The sequence below is a fragment of the Gobio gobio genome (genome assembly GCF_949357685.1).
Source record: "Gobio gobio genome assembly, chromosome: 4".
Taxonomy (NCBI): domain Eukaryota; kingdom Metazoa; phylum Chordata; class Actinopteri; order Cypriniformes; family Gobionidae; genus Gobio; species Gobio gobio.
The window spans coordinates 65,494,213-65,516,277 of NC_137100.1; the positions used below are offsets into that span (position 1 = coordinate 65,494,213).

The window sequence follows — 22,065 nt, forward strand, 5'->3', positions numbered from 1 at the left end:
GAAAAGTATTGTATGGGACCCTCGAGAGGACCTTCTGTAGCCAATAGCTCTCAACATATGCTTTTGACTGTATTCACACTGAAGCCAAGCAGGGTTAAGCCGGGGTCATAGCTGGTTTAGTCTGGATGTAGCTGGTTTAAGCTGGTCAAAGTGGTCTCCCAGCCTGGCAAAGATGGTTTCAGTTGGTTGGTCAGCTGGTTGGTCAGTTGGTCTCCCAGCGTGACCATCTAAAGAAGTGTCCAAACCCCTCTAAAACCAGCTTATGACCACTGGAAGACCACACTGAGAAAAAAAGGGTAACCTAAAATGTTATTTAATATTACAGAATCAACCTAAATATATTAGGTTACACCAACAAAACTACATTTAAAGGCATTTAATATCTCTTTAAAGGAGCACAGTGACTTTTTGGGACTTTAGCATATTCACCGTATCCCGTGAGTACATACATACCATTCTCATCTCCGTGTGTGCCATAACTCTCCAGTCTTTGTGCTATTTGTTTTGTCTTTGTGCTAAGCTAGGCTAGCGGTGGGTGTGTCAGACAGAGTTATGGCATGCACGGAGATGAGAATGGTATGTATGGACTTATCTAACTCTGGCTGAATAAGCTAAAGTCCCAAAAAGTTGGCGTTCCCTTTAACATAACAATTGCAGGTCACGATTTTTTAAAGTGCAGCTAAAACCAGCCAGCCAGGTTCATTTTAACTTATTTTTACCCTCTTTCTTCAGCAGAATGGCTGCCACAAAGATGGCAATATACAAAATCCTTGTCCTTGTGGGCAATTTATTTTGCCCCCATGACGAAAACAGCTTAAAAATCATACTAAGTGCACTGTAAAAAAAAAGTTTCAACTTATAAGTGCTGCCTTAAAAGTCTGGGCCTGATCTGAGCGCATGGTCTGAAGCTCACGTCGCAGATGAAGTAAGGGCATGTCCGAATCCACTTTTGCTAGTTTAACAACGGAAAAAAAAAACGGTCGGCACGCCGGCGCATGGTCCAAAAGGGTTGTCCCTCGTCTCTTAATGAGTCATGGGTGTGTTTTGGGCATAACGTGCAATAAACCAATCAGAGTCTCATCTCCCATTCCCTATAAAAGCCAGTTGTGTTCGCACCATGGAGGATACATGTGAGCGGAAAGACTGAACGCTGAACTGAAAGACTGAACTGAAACTACCAATAAACACTCGCGTCGCACCTGGTGTAGCATTGCGACGGTTTTATGATAAGGCCCTTTAAGTTGTCAACTTGAAATGTGAAGTTGTACTAAGTGAGTTGACTAAACTTAAAATTTGAAGGCAGCATGAACACTTACTTTTTGAGTTGAAACAACAATATGAAAATGCGGAAAGTTTTCTGTGATGGATAGGTTTAGAGGGCAGAATATACAGTTTGTACAGTATCAATATGTCTATGAATGTCCCCATAAAACATGAAAACCGAACGTGTGTGTGTGTGTGTGTTCACTCACCAGTGTCCTGGTCACAGAGCTGTTCACAGGGGTCAGTTGTCCTCTGACCGCAGTAGTCTCTCACCCACTGTGTGGAGGAGTTGGTCTGGTAATACAGGGTCAGTTTGGCTGGATTTAACCAGTTGGAGATATCCAGATAACTGCCCATGCTTACCACAAAACTGCTTCCTATATAAAAAAAAAACACAAACGTTTCACTTTTATCATGGCCATCAAGAACAGCACACACTATTCCTTACGCGTCCTACACTGAAAATAAAAAATGGTGTAAGATTTATGAAATTGCTAGTACATTTCACAAATTATTACAAAGAAACTGCAAGTAACACTTTCAATTAAAAGTGACATTTTGAAGTAGAAAGACTGAAATGGTATTTGTACAGTTTAGTTGTCAGGCACAATTAACAAACAAACTGCTCATTTCTCCAAGAGAAAAACAAAGTACATGTTTGCATTTGTTTTTGTTGTTGTTGTTGTTGTTGGCTTTCATATTTGATGCATCAGGCTTTTATGGATCATACAGTGAGAATATGGAGCTCAAACTTGAGGAAAAACAACTAAATTCACATAAATCTTTTGAAACATCTAAAGATCTCCAGACCTCTCTTGCAATTACTAAGACTTGTGTTAGTCCACCATCAAACAAACACTGAACAAGAAAGGACAGAACAGAGAAAGCTTCTGCTCTTCAATGACATTGCTGTCAAAGCCCAGATCTCTCCCCAAAGCAGAATTAAACCGTTTCCCCTTCTCTCTGTGATGCATTGCTCAGGGTGACGTGTACACCTGTCCTGTTCTGCTAATGTGTGAATTCAGCACTTCCCAAAGATAAGGACGACTTAAATTAAATTGCTTCGCTGCTTCATAATCCTCTCTGTCGTCTTAAACCCGAGACCAGAGGCTGAGCGGGACGTGTGGACGCCTGCCAGACTGACACCCACTCAGGGACGCCCAGAAGACACAGAGACACAGGGATTTAACACAGCGTGGCAGCTTTTGTGACTAAACTTTACTACATGCCAATGTGACGAGATGCAGCAAGAACAACGTTTCTGCTGGAGAAGAATAACAGACAAGCCGAACATTCAACAGATATCTGGAGGGGGAAACACATAACTATGCAACATACAATACTGTTTTGTTGGCTACATAAAATGAAGCAACATTGTGAATATGAAATTATTTAACATACTTTGTGGTTACACTTTAGTTTGATGGTCAACTGTAGACATTCTACTAACTCGAAGTAACTTTGCAACTACATGTCAACTAACTCTCATTAAAGTATTAGTGTCTGTTTAATATTTTGATGCTCCTCAACAGACGTTCACTCTCAGAAAAAAAGGTACAGTGGAGGTACAATTTTGTTCCTTGGGGAACAAAACGTATAACTGTACCTTTAAAGGTACACAATTGGTCCTTAGGGTACAATTATACCATTGGCAGGCAAGTTCGGTCCTAGTGAGACACTGTCCTGCAGAGTTTGGCTCCAACCCCGGAAGACATCTATAGAAGCTCTTATTGAGAATAACAGAGGTTTAGATGTTGGTTTTATTGAAAATGTATGGTCACCATTATGGTGATCAGTGTTTCCTTTAGTTGGCCAGTTGACTCTTGGCTTTTTATGCGAGTTTGTGGTTTTTGTTTGAGTGTTAACAAAACACATAATCTATTCATATCAAAAGAAGCAATAAACAAAATTGTCATGAAGACATTTTTTTGACTGAACTCATCATTGATTAAAAATATCAATAAATAATATTCAATACTTTCTTGCCACAGATGAGGCATTCTGAATTTAGATTTTTAAATACATTCTAGGGGGTAAAAGTTTAGACGCACACAGATCAAGAATCAAGAATCAGTATATGAATCTCAACAATGGTGACATACTTAATGCTGCAATGCATGCTGGGAGCCATGAGTTTTTACTGTGGTGGCTTAGTAGGGTTGGAGCTAAACTCTGCAGGACATCAGCTCTCTAGGACCGAACTTGCCTACCCTTGACTTGACTTGAAAAATGTACCCTTGAGGGTACAGCCCCAGTGACGGCCACTTGTACCTTAAAAGGTACAATTGTGTACTCTTTTTTTTTTTGAGACTGTACTGACTATAAGTGAGTTTGAAACTACATGTAACAACTTATTCTATATACCCGAACCCTAACCTAACAGTCAACTACTACTCTAATGAGAGTAAAGGCTGATTTATTCTTCTGCGTCATTGTCCGCTTCAAAGTGCAATTACACACGCAGACCACTAGTAAGTGTCCACGGGCATGTTGATGGTGTAACATTATATATGGGCCCTATCATACACCCGGCACGCAAGTGTTTTTGGCAAATTTCAGCCCGACGCAGTTCTCGTTTCCATCCAGCTCCACGTTAGTTAAATATCAAATGCACTGGCGCATCTGTTCACCCATGTGCGTCTAGTCTGAACACCAGGTGTGATCAGGAGCATTGTTGGAGCGTTACTATTGTGAGAAACTGAAAACGACTGCGCCATTGACCAACAAAACCTGCTCTAAAGTTAATAGTGCAGTATTTTTTGTGTTATTTAAAGGGTGTGTTAGTAATATGAGCCTATAGGCGGTGCATAACCATGTTGAACATTAAGGGGGACCAATTTTTTTATTTTTATAACGCATAAAGAAACAGAACAGTGAATGTAAATCTAGGTCTAATTCTAATTCTAATCATTTTGGGACTATTTGCAAATAATATTTGCATTAATTTGCGTCAAGCATATCGTTAGTCTCGAGATTCTTCCCCTTAGTGAATAAATATCTGCTGGAAACATTCAAATTCCTTAGTGGTCTGGTGGACTGGTCTAATCCGCCCTCATATAGTTTTTTTTTCTTCATTAAAATCAAAGATGCTCAATGATTGTATATTAAGAGCATGGACACGCTTGTGTGCATTTTGTTTTGTGATTTCACCGGACAGAAAAGAGTCCCCGCAATGGCATTAAGCAATACTTGTCTGTGTGTGAAGACTGTGAACGAGCCAAAAGAGAACGTAAACCCCGCCTACTTTGATTTGATTGGCCATCTCAATAATTTTGACATTGACGAGCGCTGTAGCAGACCACACTAAAAATGTAACCTTTTTATCATCCTAATATACAGAGCCCTGCGTAATGGAGTGCAGGAGAGCAGTGCAAGAACTTCAAATATTGGGGGGGACAATTTGACTTTGACAGTTTGGACCACGTGCCTGACGCGCCAACCATTTTTCCCCATTGTTAAACTAGCAAAAGTGGATTTTAACTGCACCTGCCATGAGCTTCAGACTATGTGCTCAGATCATTAAAATAGGGCCCTATGTGTGTGTGTGTGTGTGTGTATAACCCTAATAAAGAACATTATTAACAGCCAAGCAGTGCTACTGCCATATATACAGTGCCAGTTTCTTTCTTTATTATTATTTTTATTATTTACACCATACATATAATTCCAATGGATGCACTCAAAATGTGGCATGCATTTTACTTCTAAGAAGAAAGAGCTGCTGTGTGCAGAGCATTTTATAATCCTCATAAACAGGAAGGCTATGGCATAAGCTAAATATACAGCTAAGAGCAGTGAACCATGTCTGAAATGAGTTTGATAAAAGAGTGTGTGTGCGTGTACATTTGGGGGGGGGGGGGTACTTCAGATGACCTTCTGAATCCACGCTAAGAACCATCAGCTGCAGAACGCCAGTGAGCAGTTTAATTAGAAACCCAATGCTGGTGATGACGGTGACCTCTTCAAACCTCAGACTAATGCAAGATATATAAGTAATTATACAACAAGTTATATATGCAATGCGTGGTCTAATGCGAGTGATTTCACATTTTAGTTTCTTTGCATCATTCTACAAAAAACACACACACACAACAACAGATGGAGCCCATGACCCTCAGCAAACCTACCCGAGTACATATGACAGATCACCTACACAACATGCTCTCTAAATTAAGATATTTTAGGTCCTCGATTGCATGTGTAAGTGTGTCTGAGAGAGAAAGAGCTAAAACCTCTTCATATGTAATAAATTGTGTTGTTTAATATGTATTTTGAATTTTGCATTGCATTGAGTTTTAGCATTGAAGGAAATGTCAGTGAATATTGTGTGTGTGTGTGTGTGTGCCCACTTAACCATATTTTGGTGACTAATTTGTACACAGAAGCGAGCTAAACCAGAAAATAATTCCCTAATTTGTAAAATAAATAAATACAGAAATAAAGTAAATACAGAGTTTTTTAATGGTAAAAAGGCAGAATGTGTTCTGTTAAGGGTGTGTGTGTATATAATTACAGTATAATTACAGTACACTGTAATTAATTAGCTATACTAGCTACAGTGGGGAGAACAAGTATTTGATACACTGCCGATTTTGCAGGTTTACCCACTTACAAAGCATATGGAAGTCTGTAATTTGTATCATAGGTACACTTCAACTGTGAGAGACGGAATCTAAAACAAAAATCCAGAAAATCACATTGTATGATTTTTAAGCAATTCATTTGCATTTTATTGCATGACATAAGTATTTGATACATCAGAAAAGCAGAACTTAATATTTTGGTACAGAAACCTTTGTTTGCAATTACAGAGCTCATACGTTTCTTGTAGTTCTTGACCAGGTTTGCACACACTGCAGCAGGGATTTTGGCCCACTCCTTTGGGCAATACAGACTTTCACCTCCCTCCAAAGATTTTCTATTGGGTTCAGGTCTGGAGACTGGCTAGGCCACTCCAGGACCTTGAGATGCTTCTTACCGAGCCACTCTTAGTTGCCCTGGCTGTGTGTTTCAGGTCGTTGTCTTGCTGGAAGACCCAGCCACGACCCATCTTCAATGCTCTTACTGAGGGAAGGAGGTTGTTGGCCAAGATCTCGCTATACAGGGCCCCATCCATCCTCCCCTCAATATGGTGCAGTCGTCCTGTCCCCTTTGCAGAAAGCATCCCCAAAGAATTATTTTTCCACCTCCATGCTTCACGGTTGGGATGATGTTCTTGGGGTTGTACTCATCCTTCTTCTTCCTCCAAGCACGGCGAGTGGAGTTTAGACCAAAAAGCTCTATTTTTCTCTCATCAGACCACATGACCGTCTCCCATTCCTCCTCTGGATCATCCAGATGGTCATTGGCAAACTTCAGATGGGCCTGGACATGCGCTGGCTTGAGCAGGGGGACCTTGCGTGTGCTGCAGGATTTTAATCCATGACAGCGTAATGTGTTACTAATGGTTTTCTTTGAGACTGTGGTCCCAGCTCTCTTCAGGTCACTGACCAGGTCCTGCCGTGTAGTTCTGGGCTGATCCCTCACCTTCCTCATGATCAATGATGCCCCACGAGGTGAGATCTTGAGATTGACCGTCATCTTGAACTTCTTCCATTTTCTAATAATTGCACCAACAGTTGTTGCCTTCTCACCAAGCGGCTTGCCTTTTGTCCTGTAGCCCGTCCTAGCATTGTGCAGGTCTACAATTTTATCCCTGATGTCCTTACACAGCTCTCTGGTATTGGCCATTGTGGAGAGGTTGGAGTCTGTTTTGATTGAGTGTGTGGACAGGTGTCTTTTATGCAGGTAACAAGTTCAATCAGGTGCAGTTAATACAGATAATGAGTGGAGAACAGGAGGGCTTCTTAAAGAAAAACTAACAGGTCTGTGAGAGACGGAATTCTTACTGCTTGGTAGGTGATCAAATACTTATGTCATGCAATAAAATGCAAATTAATGATTTAAAAATCATACAATGTGATTTTCTGGATTTGAGGACCCATGATAAAAATTACAGACCTCTACATGCTTTGTAAGTAGGAAAACCTGCAAAATCGGCAGTGTATCAAATACTTGTTCTCCCCACTGTATGTCTAAAAACAATAGATGTCTAAGGCAGTGTTTCCCGACCTTTTTTCGGTCATGGCACCCTTTGAAAATGTTCTCCATTTTTGTGGCACCCCCTCGCATACGTTACGCTAGGGGTGTAACGGTACAGATTGCTCACGGTTCGGTTTGTATCACAATTTTAGGTTCACGGTTTCGGTACGGTTCAGTATTTGCTATGTTCAGGGAAAAAAGGGACTAATGTCAAATAAAAAATAAAAAAAACTAATAAGAACAAATAATTTAAATACAAGCAGCAGCACAAATAAATACTATTGAGTAAAGATACTAATAAAATAAACTATGCTTTTCAGGTTTTTCAGGTATGTCTAACATTAGTTTTCAGATACAGACATCTATCGAATGTAAAATAGCATTGCATATTTGAGTGTATAAATTAAAGATTAATCCTATTAAACTTACAAAACCTATTCAATCAAGAGCAGTGAGTGATGTCCTTGTCTTTTGTTGTTTGACATTAAACAGACAGCAGAAAAGGCTACTGCCCCTTTAAGACCTAATACATGGATATGCGTCATCTTTCTCGACTATATTAAGTTTACTTAAGGCATATAAAGACTATGTCTGCTAGAATACTCATCAAGATGGACATGTTGACATACTTTTTGTGTGAGTTTGTCCGTTCAAGAACAAGACTTGAAAGAGAACTCAATATTTGCGCGCTGTGAGACGTGTGCGCGCTCTCGGATGAGTGCACAGAGACAAATTTTCTCACAGCGCGCGCGACTTCTCATTCACGTCTTCTGGCACTACAACACCCGGGTGATGACGGCGAAAATTACTGGTCATATTCGAACATACGGCAGTACTCGCATGCATTGAACAAAGTTTACAAAGAGATAATTATTTGCCGCGGCACCCCGGTTGGGAAACACTGGTCTAGGGAATGTTTCCATTTAGATGGCTAAGTGTGTGTTTGTGTGTGAAAAATCCTCACTAATATACTGCAATTTCATGACAACCAACCTTTTTGTGTGCATGTCATTGTATGCATCCTTGCAAATTAAAAAGGCTCATAAAAAAGCCAGATCATGTTTGTATTTAAATCCAATGATGTGCAGGTTTCTGAGGGTTGGTTTAGACCGAAAATATCATTAAACCAGTAGAAAACAACTGAAGTCTATGGTTATGTCTTAACTAATATATTCATTGCCCGGCCAAAAAAATAAAGTCGCTGTTTGGAATTTAAATTGGCAAATGCTTAAGAGTCAATGATTGGATCATTATTGCAGTGGTTTCTAGCATGTTTTGTGTTTGGCAACAGTCCTTCCAATCCTGATTGATGGAGTGTGTAGCTTTTCATTTCTTAAACAACCATGTTGGAAGACACATCATGGCCATATTCCCAGATGACAATGCCAAGATTCATCAGCTCAAACTGTGAAAGAATGGTTGGGCATGAAGAATGATTTTCACCTCTGGGTCCAGACCTTAAATTCATTGAAAGTTTTTGGGATGTGCTGGAGGAGACTTTACAGAATGCTGGACTCTTGCATTGTCAATACAAGATCTGGACCAAAACCATGACGCACCTCTTGATGGAAATAACATCACAGCATTTATTTCCATCAAGAGGTGCATACATTTTTGGTCCAGATCTTGTATTGACAGTGCAAGAGTCCAGCACTCTGTAAAGTCAATCAGAGTCACTTCAGTGCACTCATTTGAATTAATTCAAAAAATTAATAATTAACAATTTATTATAAATTAAACCGGGAACCGGGAACACTTCCCATAACACCTGGTGTACTCGTTACATCATCAGAAGAATGGCATCTACGCTAATGTTAGTCTCTGTTTTATCCCGAGATTTACTGCAGTCAGCCGGATCCGGGCCGTATCCAGATCAGATGGTGGACCTGCGCCCAGAGAAGACCAACACAGGACCCCGAAGTGTCTGGGAGACCGTGATTAGACTCCCCCTGAAACTGCCTCATCGACACGGCATCTCAATAAACCCGTCTCCAGCGTGTTGCCTCCGATCATTCGAATATTGCACTTTAATAATTATTTAATCAACATCATCCTCAATAAACCCGTCTCCAGCATGTTGCCCCCGGTCCCTCGAATATTCTGATCTATTATGACCTCCGAGCTGTAAAACTGCCAGAATAATAATAATAATACGCTGTTTGTTAATTGGCCAGAGGAGAACTGGCACCCCGACTGAGCCTGGTTTCTCCCAAGGTTTATTTTTCTCCATTAGGTCACCTAATGGGGTTTTGGTTTCCTTGCCACTGTTGCCTCTGGCTTGGCTTGCTCAGTTGGGGACACAAAATTTTTCAACTAAACATCGAAATACATCTAAATAATAAACTAAATTAACCATTTAAACTAAATTACTGATCAAATTATTGATCTAAAGACCACACTGTCACTGTATGATACTTGAAATTTTTCCAGAATGGCTATACAGCTGAATAAAATTATGCTGCATTATTTTCCTGTTTAACACTGTAAAGCTGCTTTGAAACAATCTACATTGTTAAAAGCGCTATATAAATAAAGTTGACTTGACTTGACTTGACTTGACAATTTCAATTGTTATTTTGAAATTTGTCACTTTGGTTTTCAGTGCCATTGCATAAGTAATTTTTACATTAAAGGCACAAAAGTTCTGATTTAACATCATCTAATTAATTTAAATCACAACAACCGTCTGTTTTTAACAAGAGTGTGTAGACTATTATTATGCTAATGATACTCAGCTCTGTTTATTCGCGCCCTGACGAAACTTACCAATTCAAAAAATTAACAGAATAAATAGCTGATATTAAAGAATTGGATGACTAGTAATTTCCCACTACTTAATTATTGGACCAAAAACCTCTGCAAGTAGTAACCTAGAATACTGTCTGACCCTTAATGGCTGTTCTGTCAAGTCCTCGTCGTCAGTGAGGAACCTGGTTGTGCTCTATGATACCAATCTCTCATTTGAAAGCCACGTTTCTAGCATCTGTAAAACAGCATTCTCCCATCTTAAAATGTATCTAAATTACGACATGAACGCATGAACTAACATGAGCTCAAGGTTAGATTATTGTAATGCTCTACTGGGTGGTTGCCCCGCTCGCTTAATAAACAAACTCCAGCTGGTACAAAACGCAGCAGCTCCAGTTCTTACTAGAACCAGGAAGTATGACCATTTTAGCCCAGTTCTGTCAACACTGCATTGGCTCCCTATTAAACATTGCATACATTTTTAAAACTTGATAATTACTTACAAAGCACTAAATGGTTTAGCTCCCCAATACTTGAGCGAGCTCTTAACATATTATACTCCATCACGTCTACTGCGGTCTCAAAACTCTGGCCAGTTGATAATACCTAGAATATCAAAATCAACTGCAGGTGGTCGATCCTTTTCCTATTTAGCACCTATCTTTAACCTGGTATACACATATCACATTATCAATTTCTATAATTCATTGTTAGACTGCATTACCTAGGTCAGCCGGAACCGGGGACACTTTCTATAACACCTGATGTACTCATTACATTATAATAAGAATGGCATCTACGCTAATATAAGTCTCTCTGTTTATCCCAAGGTTTACAGTAGTCCGGATCCGGGACGGATCCAAATCAGATGGTGGACCTGCACTAGACACGACCACTCCTGAAGTGGTCATCTAGACTCTCCCCTGTGAAGGCCTCCTTCACTTCACTTCCCCTCTGTACAGATAAAAATATTCTCAAAATGATTCCCGTTCACATGGATCCGCCATTCATGCAAATGAACGGCCATAACGCCTTAAAAGTGTTCTATTTTGGTTGAAAATGGTGTCGTATAAGTGGCCTAAATAACCAATGATTTTTTTTCATCCAAAATTAATCAATGTTACTTTAGCTGGCCAATATTTTTTTTTCTAGAGCTGCTGTACAGCCAAAACAATCTCTCTTCCATCAATTTACTGTTATGACTGTAATGATGCGTTCACATCGGACGCGAATGAAGCGCTTCATGCGAGTGATTTACATGTTAAGTCAATGCAAAGACGCAAATAGACATTCCGCGGCACGAATGACGCGATTCGCGTGAATAACATGAAGCGAATTGAGCGTTTGATGCGTGATTGAACTTTGGCGGATATTCTGTTGATATCATGTTAACCAATCAGGAGCTTGCTCTAGCAGTGACAACATTGAGGAGAAAATCTGGTTTATATTAATCATATATTAATATCTGGTTAAGACAAGTGTGCATTTGATTATCCCTGTGATAACATTAAATGACATGAAACACATCCCAGTCTTTTTTTGTAAATGTAAAAGGTATAAGTAAAAGGTATAATAAGCTATACATGAAATAAAGCAAACAATTCAGTCAAACATTCAAAGTCAGCGCTAGTCGGCTACAACGGTAACGTAAAGTAAAATAGCCTAAAAATAAAAAAGTAATGAAACTTCTCTTTGCCCTCAGCCTAAACGATTTGCCGGGGAACAAATTATAGATCCATGAGACCAAAGATCGCCCATTAGATCTACACAAGGCGAATTATAGCTCGAGATGCAACAGAGACATCAGAGCCAGCGGCAAATGTCTGAAGGACTGGCCGAGGAAAGGCTGCTCTCGCTGGGGTTAACGAGCGCTGAGCGCCGCTGATCCACTGGAGCTCACAACTCCAAAAACACCAGATAAAATGTTCAAATAGGCGCTCTCTTTATAAATAAACCACAGATTTGAGCTTTAAACAACTACATTATCACCTGAAAAGTCTTAAAACTATGTTTTGTCACACATTAACAGTAGATTTTAACAAAAAAGACGTGTAAACACAGCCCATGTCAGCCATTTCTACACGAGACGAGACGAGCCGCTGGCAGAAGCCCCTCCCATGACGCGAATTTGCGTCTGTTGTGAAGTGAATGTCACGCACGAATGAAGCGAGTTCAAGCGTCCAACTTCGCGTGAATAGCGAGATTTATTTGCGTCCTTCGCGTCCGATGTGAATGCACCATGAAGCTGTCCATGGCCAAACATTATATAGACGCAAAACATGGGAGTGACTCGACCCTAAGAGTAGTGGGCATTGAGGCTATTCGCCTTGATGCCAGGGGTGGGGATATCATCAAACGCCTTAAACAAAGGGAGACATATTGGATCTATTCCTTGAGGGCCACCAGTCATCCAGGTCTCAATGAAGATTTTGACCTCTCATCTTTTTTGTAATGGCTGTGTCTCATTAGGGACAGTGTATTGTTGTCCGTGAATGTTGACTATTCTTTGAATGTACTGTAATGCCCATAACATTTTTTCTTCTGTTGTTTTAGAACTATCTTGACAATGAATTCAGAAGTAAGATGGGTAACTAGCCTATTCACATTTATTGACTTCAGGGACATAACTGTGTGGAGTACACAAGATGTTTGTATTGGTGTCACTCCTATTTTTTTCCACTTGGAGATCTCTTATTTTACCTTGTATTTGTATAGTCAAACCTTTGGCAATAGCCATTATCTGAATTATTGCCTCTAGTGGCCAAAAATTGTGTTGCAAGTGCCAGAGTGGCACACCTGAAACCAATGCAACTATAAGTATTGCTTGATCCTGTCTGTTTGTTACCAACACCCTGATGAAGGCCAATGGGCCGATATGTGTAGGTGTTTTAATGTTTTAGCCCAACTAATAAAGGCTTTTTACTTTTGCATCCTATTGAGTGCCTTGACTTGGATTTTTTTCCAAATTCTTTTTCAACATTTAACCCTTCCAAGAGCACCAGAGGATACAAGGGATTCCAGCAGCGCTCCAGTTCTCTTTTGTCTAGCACCATGAAGCTGCTTTGAAACAATGGGCCCTATTTTAACGATCTGAAACGCAAGTGTCAAAGCGCGAAGCGCAAGTAACTTTGTGGGCGGGTCTCGGCGCTGTTGCTATTTTCCCGGCGGGATAAATGGCTCTTGCACCCGGCGCAAATCTAAAATGGGTTGGTCTGAAGTAGCTTCATTATTCATAGGTGTGGTTTGGGCGTAACGTGAATAAACCAATCAGAGCGTCATCCAACATTCCCTGTAAAAGCAGGTGCGCAAGTTCCATTATGGATTGCTATTATTATGGCGTATTTACCAGGCGCACGCCAGGAGCGGTTCACAGCCGAGGAGACTGATGTTCTTGTAAGAGCAGTGAAAGACAGAGAAGTTGTGTTGTATGGGGATGGGAGAAACCCACCCAAAATAGCGTCGGTTAAACAGGCGTGGGAGGAAATAGCCACAATTGTTTCATCAGCTGGCATCCCCAGGACGTCGCACCAGTGCCGCAAGCGCTACAATGACATCAGAAGACGGGGAAAGTCCAAGCTTGCCAGCATCAATCAGGCACGCCGTGTAACGGGAGGTGGATCTGCCTCTACTCAGGACCTGACGCCAGCAGAGGACATCGCTGCGTCCACCCTCACCGATTTTTTTTCCTGGTTCTTGACGGACAAACCAATTTGTTAGATGTCCTTATATACATATATGTCTTGCCAGAAGTTGCCACTATTGGGCAAACAGGTCTCCTTAATTATTAGACTACAATTAGCCTGAATCATTTGTAAGCTAGATTTATGCCTATTTTTTCACATCTTCGTGGCACACCACAATGATTTCCGTCATCTCATGTGTTAATATTTTTTAGTGTAACAATTTATGATTTGCAAAAATAACTGTTGCATCTGTGTAGGTTACATGAGCAAAGTGTATGCGCGTTGTGCACGCTATACATTATGGTCAAGCATGCGCCCTTAAAATAGCATAATGAACAACGCGCAACGCGCCACTGACTTTAGACTAGGTTTTTTCTGGTCAGTGGCGCAATTGTTTTATGGAACAGCAAAATAGCACCAGGGATTGTTTGCGCCGGAACACGCCCAGGTAGCGCAAGTTCATTCACTAGTTTAGCGACGTGCTTCTGTGGAGGGAAAAGCGCGCTTTGCGCGGGTGCAAAATAGGAATGATACATGCGTCGGTGTACAAAGTCAATTGCGCTGGGTGCAAGATAGGGCCCAATGTGTATTGTAAAAAGCTCTATTAATGAAGGTGACTTGACTTGTGTGTGTGTGTGTGGGTGCACGCTACTCCAGTCTTTACACAGATTAATCACTCAGTTCTAACAATAACCCTCATAATGAGGTTCCAGCAAGCAGGTAAAAGGCACAATTAGACAGTAATAATATATGGCACACATACAGTAGCAATATGGTGCCCAGGTGGCATCTGCAATTTAGGTCATCCCAATACAAGCACCTGCAGTCTCCCTATTCTCATTCTGTTTACACCAATCTGATGAAGATTACTCAAGACAGGTTCAAAAAAATATATGTATCTCGCAGACACATCATCTCACAGCTTTTATTAACAGGAAACGGTTCTGTACTCTACGCGTGTGTGTGTGTGTGTGTGTGTGTGTGTGTGTGCGTGACTCGGTCATGTTTGTTCTCTGAGGGTTAAACAGCTGACAGCATCTCTGACAGATGGTCCAGTATCTCTGGCCTGCAGCATCAGCATCACATGGCTTTAATTGGAGGTTTCTGCAGGACAGAAGATGCTCTTCCGCAGCTGAATGTCTTCTGACCTCTGCTCTCTCTCACCATAGTGCAGAATCGCTGTGACACGCTGACACAACAAAGCAGAACTTACTGATATCTTTGCTTTCTCATAAAAGTTTAAAGGGTCAGCTCATCTAAATCACTCTCATGTCGACTTTTGTTCATCTTTGAAACACAAATGAAGATATACTTAATGGAATCCGAGGCACTTCTGACCCTCCATTGAAAGTATTTTCACCCAAAACTCATTCATAAAGAGATCGTAAAATAAACCCATCAAGCTGTTCGCATATAAAAATGTTTTTGTATTGCCGAAGTGAATCTTTGCAGTAAAATGCACTACATTAAAAGGCTCCTAATGGTCTTGAAATGAAGTTCAAGGTTTCGTGAGATGTACATTGCTCACCGTCAGCGATGAAGTGTTCAGGAACGTGGAGCGTGACCTTGACGGTGAGTGGACAGGACGTCTGCGTGCCGTATACGACCGCCACCACACACGTGCAGACGGTGATCAGTGTTAACGTGGCTTTGCTCATGGGACTCTGTGGGCATCCTGTGGGAACAGACAAAAGAACATGATTATACGGATCCGTCTCATGTGGCGATTTCACATGACGTCACAGCTCTTTCCCGCTCACCTCGCTAAGCCTTACCTTCCACCATTATCAGACAAGCATTTGCTCTTTCTTTAATATACACTACTACTTTAATATACACAGAGTAGTTTTCAAAGTTGTCTTTTATGCTCACCAAGGCTGCATTTATTGGATCAAACATACAGTAAAAAAACTGTAATATTATGAAATATCATAACAATGTAGAATTGCAAGGAGCAAAATTGGGGCCAAGCTCAAAAAGAAACAATGTGACATGCAAACATCGATGGTAGCTTGAGAAAAACAGAAACAAAACAGTATTAACTTGCTTATTACTTTTGACCAATAGGTGGCGCTGTTATCATATTATTATTGTGTGGTCAGTGTGAGGTGACAACGACAACCTAAAACGTTTGGTGTCAATATGCCAAAGATTTGCAGAGTTACAGTCTCATAATCAGCTAAAATTATAAATTTATTACAAATATTACAAACTATAGCTCGAGACGCCACAGAGACATCAGAGCCAGCGGCAAATGTCTGAAGGACTAGCCGAGGAAAGGCTGCTCTCGCGGGGGTTAATGAGCGCTGAGCGCCGCTGATCCACTGGAGCTCACAACTCCGAAAATGCCAGATAAAATGTTCAAATAGTTGCTCTTTTTATAAATAAACCACAGATTTAAGCTTTAAACAACTGCATTATCACCTGAAAAAGTCTTAAAACTACGTTTTGTCACACATTAACAGTAGTATTTTTACAAAAAAGATGTGTAAACACAGCCCATGTCAGCCATTTCTCAACGAGACGAGCCGCCTGGCAGAAGCCCCTCCCATGACGCGAATTTGCGTCTGTTGTGAAGCGAATTTCACACGCGAATGAAGCGAATAAACTCAAAATGTTCAAGCGTCCAACTTCACGCGAATAGCGCGATTTATTCGTGTCATTTTCCAACAGATCTGTTGATGCGTTACTCAAGAACGGGTGGGTCTATCAAAAAGCTTTTGATACATTTTGGCCTGCATGGTGTGAAGATAATCTGAGCCAATTTTGGTGAAAATCAGACAAATGGTCTAGGAGGAGTTTAAAAAGTAGTTTTTCAAAGAAATTCAAAATGGCGGATGACCCAAGGAATCTATCAAGACCAGATGAAATTAATCAAAAGTTATTAGCATTTTTGAAAATGTTATTACTTTTGACCACAAGGTGTCGCTGTCTCAACTTTTTGAGCACCTTTAGGACATGGTATTGATGACAAATACCAAATTTCGTAATGATACGCTAATGATTCTTAAAATACAGCATTTAGCAAAATTCAAAATGGCCGACACCCACAATAGCCAATATAGTGTATCATTCGATTCGCCATGGTGCGCTGAATCAGAAGTTTTATGATTTTTGAGCAAACCATTCAGAAGTTATAAGCAAAAAAGGCAATTTTTCATATCTTCTGACCAGTAGGTGGCGCTGTGCCGAAACGCAGCATGTAGATCCATGCTTGTGATGACATGTACCCAGTTTGGTCTCAATAAGCTAAAGCGTTGCGGAGATACAGCCTCGCGTCCAATTTGGCGCGGTCTTCATCAAATTCGTTTGTGTGTTATTCAAGAACAGTTGGGTTCATCAAAAAGCTTTTGGCTTTCATGTTTTTGGCGGGAACATTTGGTTTGTAGTCCTTATGGTTCAAAAGTCATCTGCATAAATGTAAGTGAAATTTTGGACAGTTGGTGGCGCTAGAGGGATTGAGTTAGAGACTCTAAATTTGTTATGGTGAATGATTGGACTGTCTTCTATCAGTGTGCCAAATTTCACAACTTTTTACCATACAGTTCTATTGGCCGCCATATACTCCCATGGTGGAAGAAGAAGGAGAAAACGAATGGACACAATAGGTGCCATCGCACCATTCGGTACTTGCCCTTAAATCCATTTTCTATGTGATTATAATTTTAAAATGTATTTATTCATCTGATCAAAGCTGAATTTTCAGCATAATTTCTCCAGTCTTCAGTGTCACATGATCTGTCAGAAATCATTATACATTTACTGCTAAATAAAGATTTCTGATTAATATCAATGTTGAAAACAGTTTCATATTTTTGTGGAAACTGCAATTTAATGCATCCTTGCTGAATAAAGGAATCAATTTATTTAAAAAAATATTCAAAATTGTTACAAACTGCTCAGAGACGTGGGTTGGCGATCCAAATGCAGTGCAAAACATACAAGACTTTGCAAAGACTGTGAAAACGCAAGGCTTAAATAAGCAGAGTGTAACAGGGTAATGAGACACAGGTGGAAGTAATCAAACATAACGAGTCCAGGCAACGAGTTATGGGAACTGAAGTTCATGATGGGAAAGCAAGGGAGTCAGGAGGAGTGCCCTATGGTGGAGATCATGGGCACTCCAGCTGGTGGATGTAACAATAATGATGACAATTATTTGAAAAAATAAATAAAAGTACATACAGAGCATCTCCAATGTAACAACAACACGAGAGAAGACAAGCGTCCCAATGTTTTCTGAGGACAGCCTGTCTATAAATTGAATCCTCGAGCTCCCTGTAGAGTGGACGTGGGAGTGAGAGTGTTTATTCCCATGTTTCAAAGCTCAGTGGTGACGATCTGATTTATATAACACAGAAAGAATAGCTTAACAGGAGCACTTTATCTGCGAGACAGAGGTTAAACTAAAGCTTCTGTCCTCCTCTGTGTCTGAAACGTCCACATATAGTGAGAAATTACAAACAGGGCCTGACCACCTTAGTGAAGATCAGATGCTTTGGATATCCTAAAATCAGGTAACAATTAATACCGGCACCTGCTCTGAAATGCTATTCTTATCAACATATCCGTTGCCTTTTACAAACAAATACATTTTCTATTTGTTCTATGCTTTAATTAGCTAAGTTTAAAAGTCCTTGTTAAGATTTGATGGATTTATTTATTTATGCAGAGAAACATATCAGAGTTAGCCTAAAAATAATATATTTAATAACAGTTGCTTGGAAACTGTGCTAAGATACACCCGACGAAGTGTCTCGGAGGGCCTGATGGGGTAAAATACAGAGTGAAAGCAACTCTCTTAAAGCAAACTTCAAGAAGCTGAGCTTTCTGTAGGCCGCATCCAAACATCTCACAGATGCTAGCGTTTGTTTCGTTGCCGCTCCTCTGAGGGGTCACACCTGGCTTCTTCTTCACAGTGCAACATTCGCACGTCTCTTCCACAACAATCTGTTCAGCGTACAGCCCACGATTATCAGCACAATCTCGACTGGTTCAAAAACCAGATGATGGACGCTGATCAAGTGGATTTGAAACAGGTGGGCACAGGTAAACAAAAATGAAACGAAGTCACCATCTGGAAGAGATCATGAACTCACGAGTAACTGGGCCGCTTTCAGACAACACAAAGATGATTCTGAGCGCATATTATTTCAGAGATTTAATGTGTGTGTGATGACTAGTGCATCTTAAAATAAAACACAAGACTTTACAGCAAGGTCCCATTAGTAATGCATTAACAAACATTAACAATGAGCTGTTACATTAATATCTGTTTTATAATCTAAAATTAGTTAATAAAAATACAACTATTTTGTTGTTAACTATGTGTTAGTGAAGCAACGTTAACTAAGATTAATAAATGCTTTAGGTCTTCAAAAGAGAAGACTGAAGCCTTTTTTAAATCTTTACATTATACCTCGTATACTTTATTTGGGAGTGTTACACCTGTTTTTATGAGCGAGTCATTGAATTATTCGCTCAACCGATGCGTTCAAAAACACAGAATCCTTCAGGAATCGTTTTCTGTGTGTTCTTTGGTGTTGCAATGGTTCTGTGATTTGAAACTTTTCTTTGGCAGTATAAAACCATTTGGCAACACTGTCTAAAATGTAAGACATTACTTAATATTAACTTACTGAAGAGCTGTATAAAAGCAATTTCACTTTGCGCTCATTGTTACTCTTATAAATGATCTGAAGGAGCCCAAGCCATTGCTAGCTCTAAAGAGTTTTTCTTTTTCCATGTCATATTTTGTCAAGTTATTCATAAAAAATATATTTTTGATCTACTAAAAACAACCAACTCAAAAAGTCTTTCTTTATAACACTGGCCACACTGTATTTTTTGCTCTGTAGAAGAAAACATTGTCACAGTATTTGTGTCCCTTAAACACTTGCAGAATAATGCACATTCAAGAACTGTTCTTGTATATATATATTTAATGATTTAAATTTTAATGATCTGAGCTCATGGTCTGAAGCTCATGGCGCAGGTGCACTTATGGCGTGTCCGAATCCAAACTTTTGCTAGTTTAACAACTGGAAAAATTGTTGAAAATGGCGCATGCTCCAAAAGGGTTGTACCTAGTATCTTAATGATTTATGGGTGTGAAATAAACCAATCAGAGACTCATCTCCCATTCCCTTTAAAAGCCAGTTGCACTCGCACCATGGCAGATTCGCTATTTACATGCGAGTGGAAAGACTGAACGCTTCTCTAGCGAGGAAACACACGAGCAAACCATCTACGGGAAAAGCCAGATTCCACCAAAGCTCCCTGAGCATATGACATGCAGGCATGTTTATATTTATATACACAATAACAATCTTTTACATTTGAATCCTTTAATTGTTCATATTTAAAAACAATTTGGTTGGTTGGTTGTTTGGATGGTTGGTTTGTTGGCTAGTTGGTTGATTGGTTGGTTGTGTGTGCTGCTGTGTCCCTGTGTGTGTAATAATCAGTGTGAATGCGCTTTGTGCTCCCGCCTATAGGCTCATATTACTAACACACCCTTTAAATAGCACAAAAAATACAGCACTATTGACTTTAGAGCAGGTTTTGTTGGTCAATGGCGCAGTCGTTTTCAGTTTCTCACAATAGCAACGCTCCAACAATGCTCCTGATCACACCTGGTGTTCAGACCAGACGCCCATGGGTGAACAGATGCGCCAGTGCATTTGATATTTAAACAACGAGGAGATGGACGTGAAGATGAGAACTGCGTTGGGCTGAAACTAGCAAAAAACACTTGCGTTGTGTCTGGAGTCGCATTGCGCCGGGTGTATGATAGGGCCCACAAATTGAATGGTTCAACCTATTTTTTATTTTTAGTGCATACATTCCAAACCAACTATGATCATGTTGAAATAATATGCATTTGAGTTTGTAGGGTTTACAAAAATGGCTAATGGTAGCCACATATTTACTGTAGGTTTAGGGGTTAGGTGCTATGGGTTGCTATGGTGAATGTTTGGACTGTCAGTGTGCCAATTTTCAAGAATCTCCATTGAATAACCCATGCATATTGACAACTAATCTAGAATGAACCTCTCTGTTTATATGTTTGATAGTGTTAGCTGAAAAGACACTACTTTCTGAGAGTGAACCAAACAATATCTGATATTTTTGCTAAAGAAATGTTGAAGGGATAGTTCACCCAAAAACAAATTTTTTATGCTTATCTGCTTACCCCCAGATCATCCAAGATGTAGGTGTTTTTGTTTCTTCAGTAGAACACAAATGAAGATTTTTAACTCAAACCGTTGCAGTGTGATAGTCGTATAATGCATGTCAATGGGGATATTTTAGAGTATGAGAGCAATGAGAGTAAAAACACATAGACATACGAATCCTTATTAAACCATGTGGCTCGTGGCGACACATTGATGTCTTAAGACACGAAACCATCGGTTTCTGCGAGAAACCCAACAATATTTGTTATTTTTTATCTCTTATCAGCCGAATGTCATCTAGTATTCCCAGCACCATAACTTCCACCGAATAAGGTCAAAATACTGGCGTGATCAAAGATATATATACGTAGATGCCTCATTCGACCGATCCACGCAGGCACTAATGAGGAATCTATGTATATATCTATGATTGCGCTGGTATTTTGACCTTTTTCGCCGGAAGTGATGGCGTGGGGACGGCTGATGCAGAGCCATAGAAAAAAATGAAATAAAGCTTTAAATATGGATATTTTTCTTACACAAATGCATCGATTTGCTTCAGAAGACCTTTATTTACACCTCGGAGCCGCTAGAGCACGTTATTTGACGGACAGAAGCATTTTTTATGGACTTCAAAAACAGAGCAACTATTACTGCTATTATAATGCTTGGATTAGCCAGAACATTTTTAATATAACTCAGATTTTATTCGTCTGAAAGAAGAATGTCATACACACCTCGGATGACTTGAAGGTTAGTAAATCATGGGCTAATTTCATTTTTGGGTGAACTATCCCTTTAAGTAGTATTTAAATAATACTTCATACTGTAATATATAATTGGAGGAATATTGCAGTGTTTAGTCATTTAACAGTCACTGAAATAATGGGGTACAATGACACATCTTTAAACGTGAAACAGCCTCAAAATCACTGTTCAAGACCTAAGACCGCATTAGCATATGTACCAACACAACAGCATATGAACGCTGAAGACACACACACACACACACACACACACACACACACACACACACACACACACACACAAGCTCTCTCTCTCTCGGGTTTCAGAAGTGAATGAGCAAGTCCTTGACGAAGCTTAGCAGAGCT

At 40.0% G+C, this 22,065-nt stretch overlaps 1 protein-coding gene across 1 annotated transcript in view; it reads right to left on the reverse strand.

Annotated features, from left to right (window-relative positions):
• The window catches only part of astn2 (astrotactin 2), a 512,045-nt gene that overhangs the window by 354,702 nt on the left and 135,278 nt on the right, over positions 1-22,065 (reverse strand). Inside the window, exons 5-6 of the mRNA XM_079815958.1 lie at positions 15,304-15,450; positions 1,473-1,640 (exon numbers count right to left, since the gene is read on the reverse strand). Coding sequence (XP_079672084.1) covers positions 1,473-1,640; positions 15,304-15,450 — 315 coding nt within the window. The remainder of the gene's footprint in view (positions 1-1,472; positions 1,641-15,303; positions 15,451-22,065) is intronic.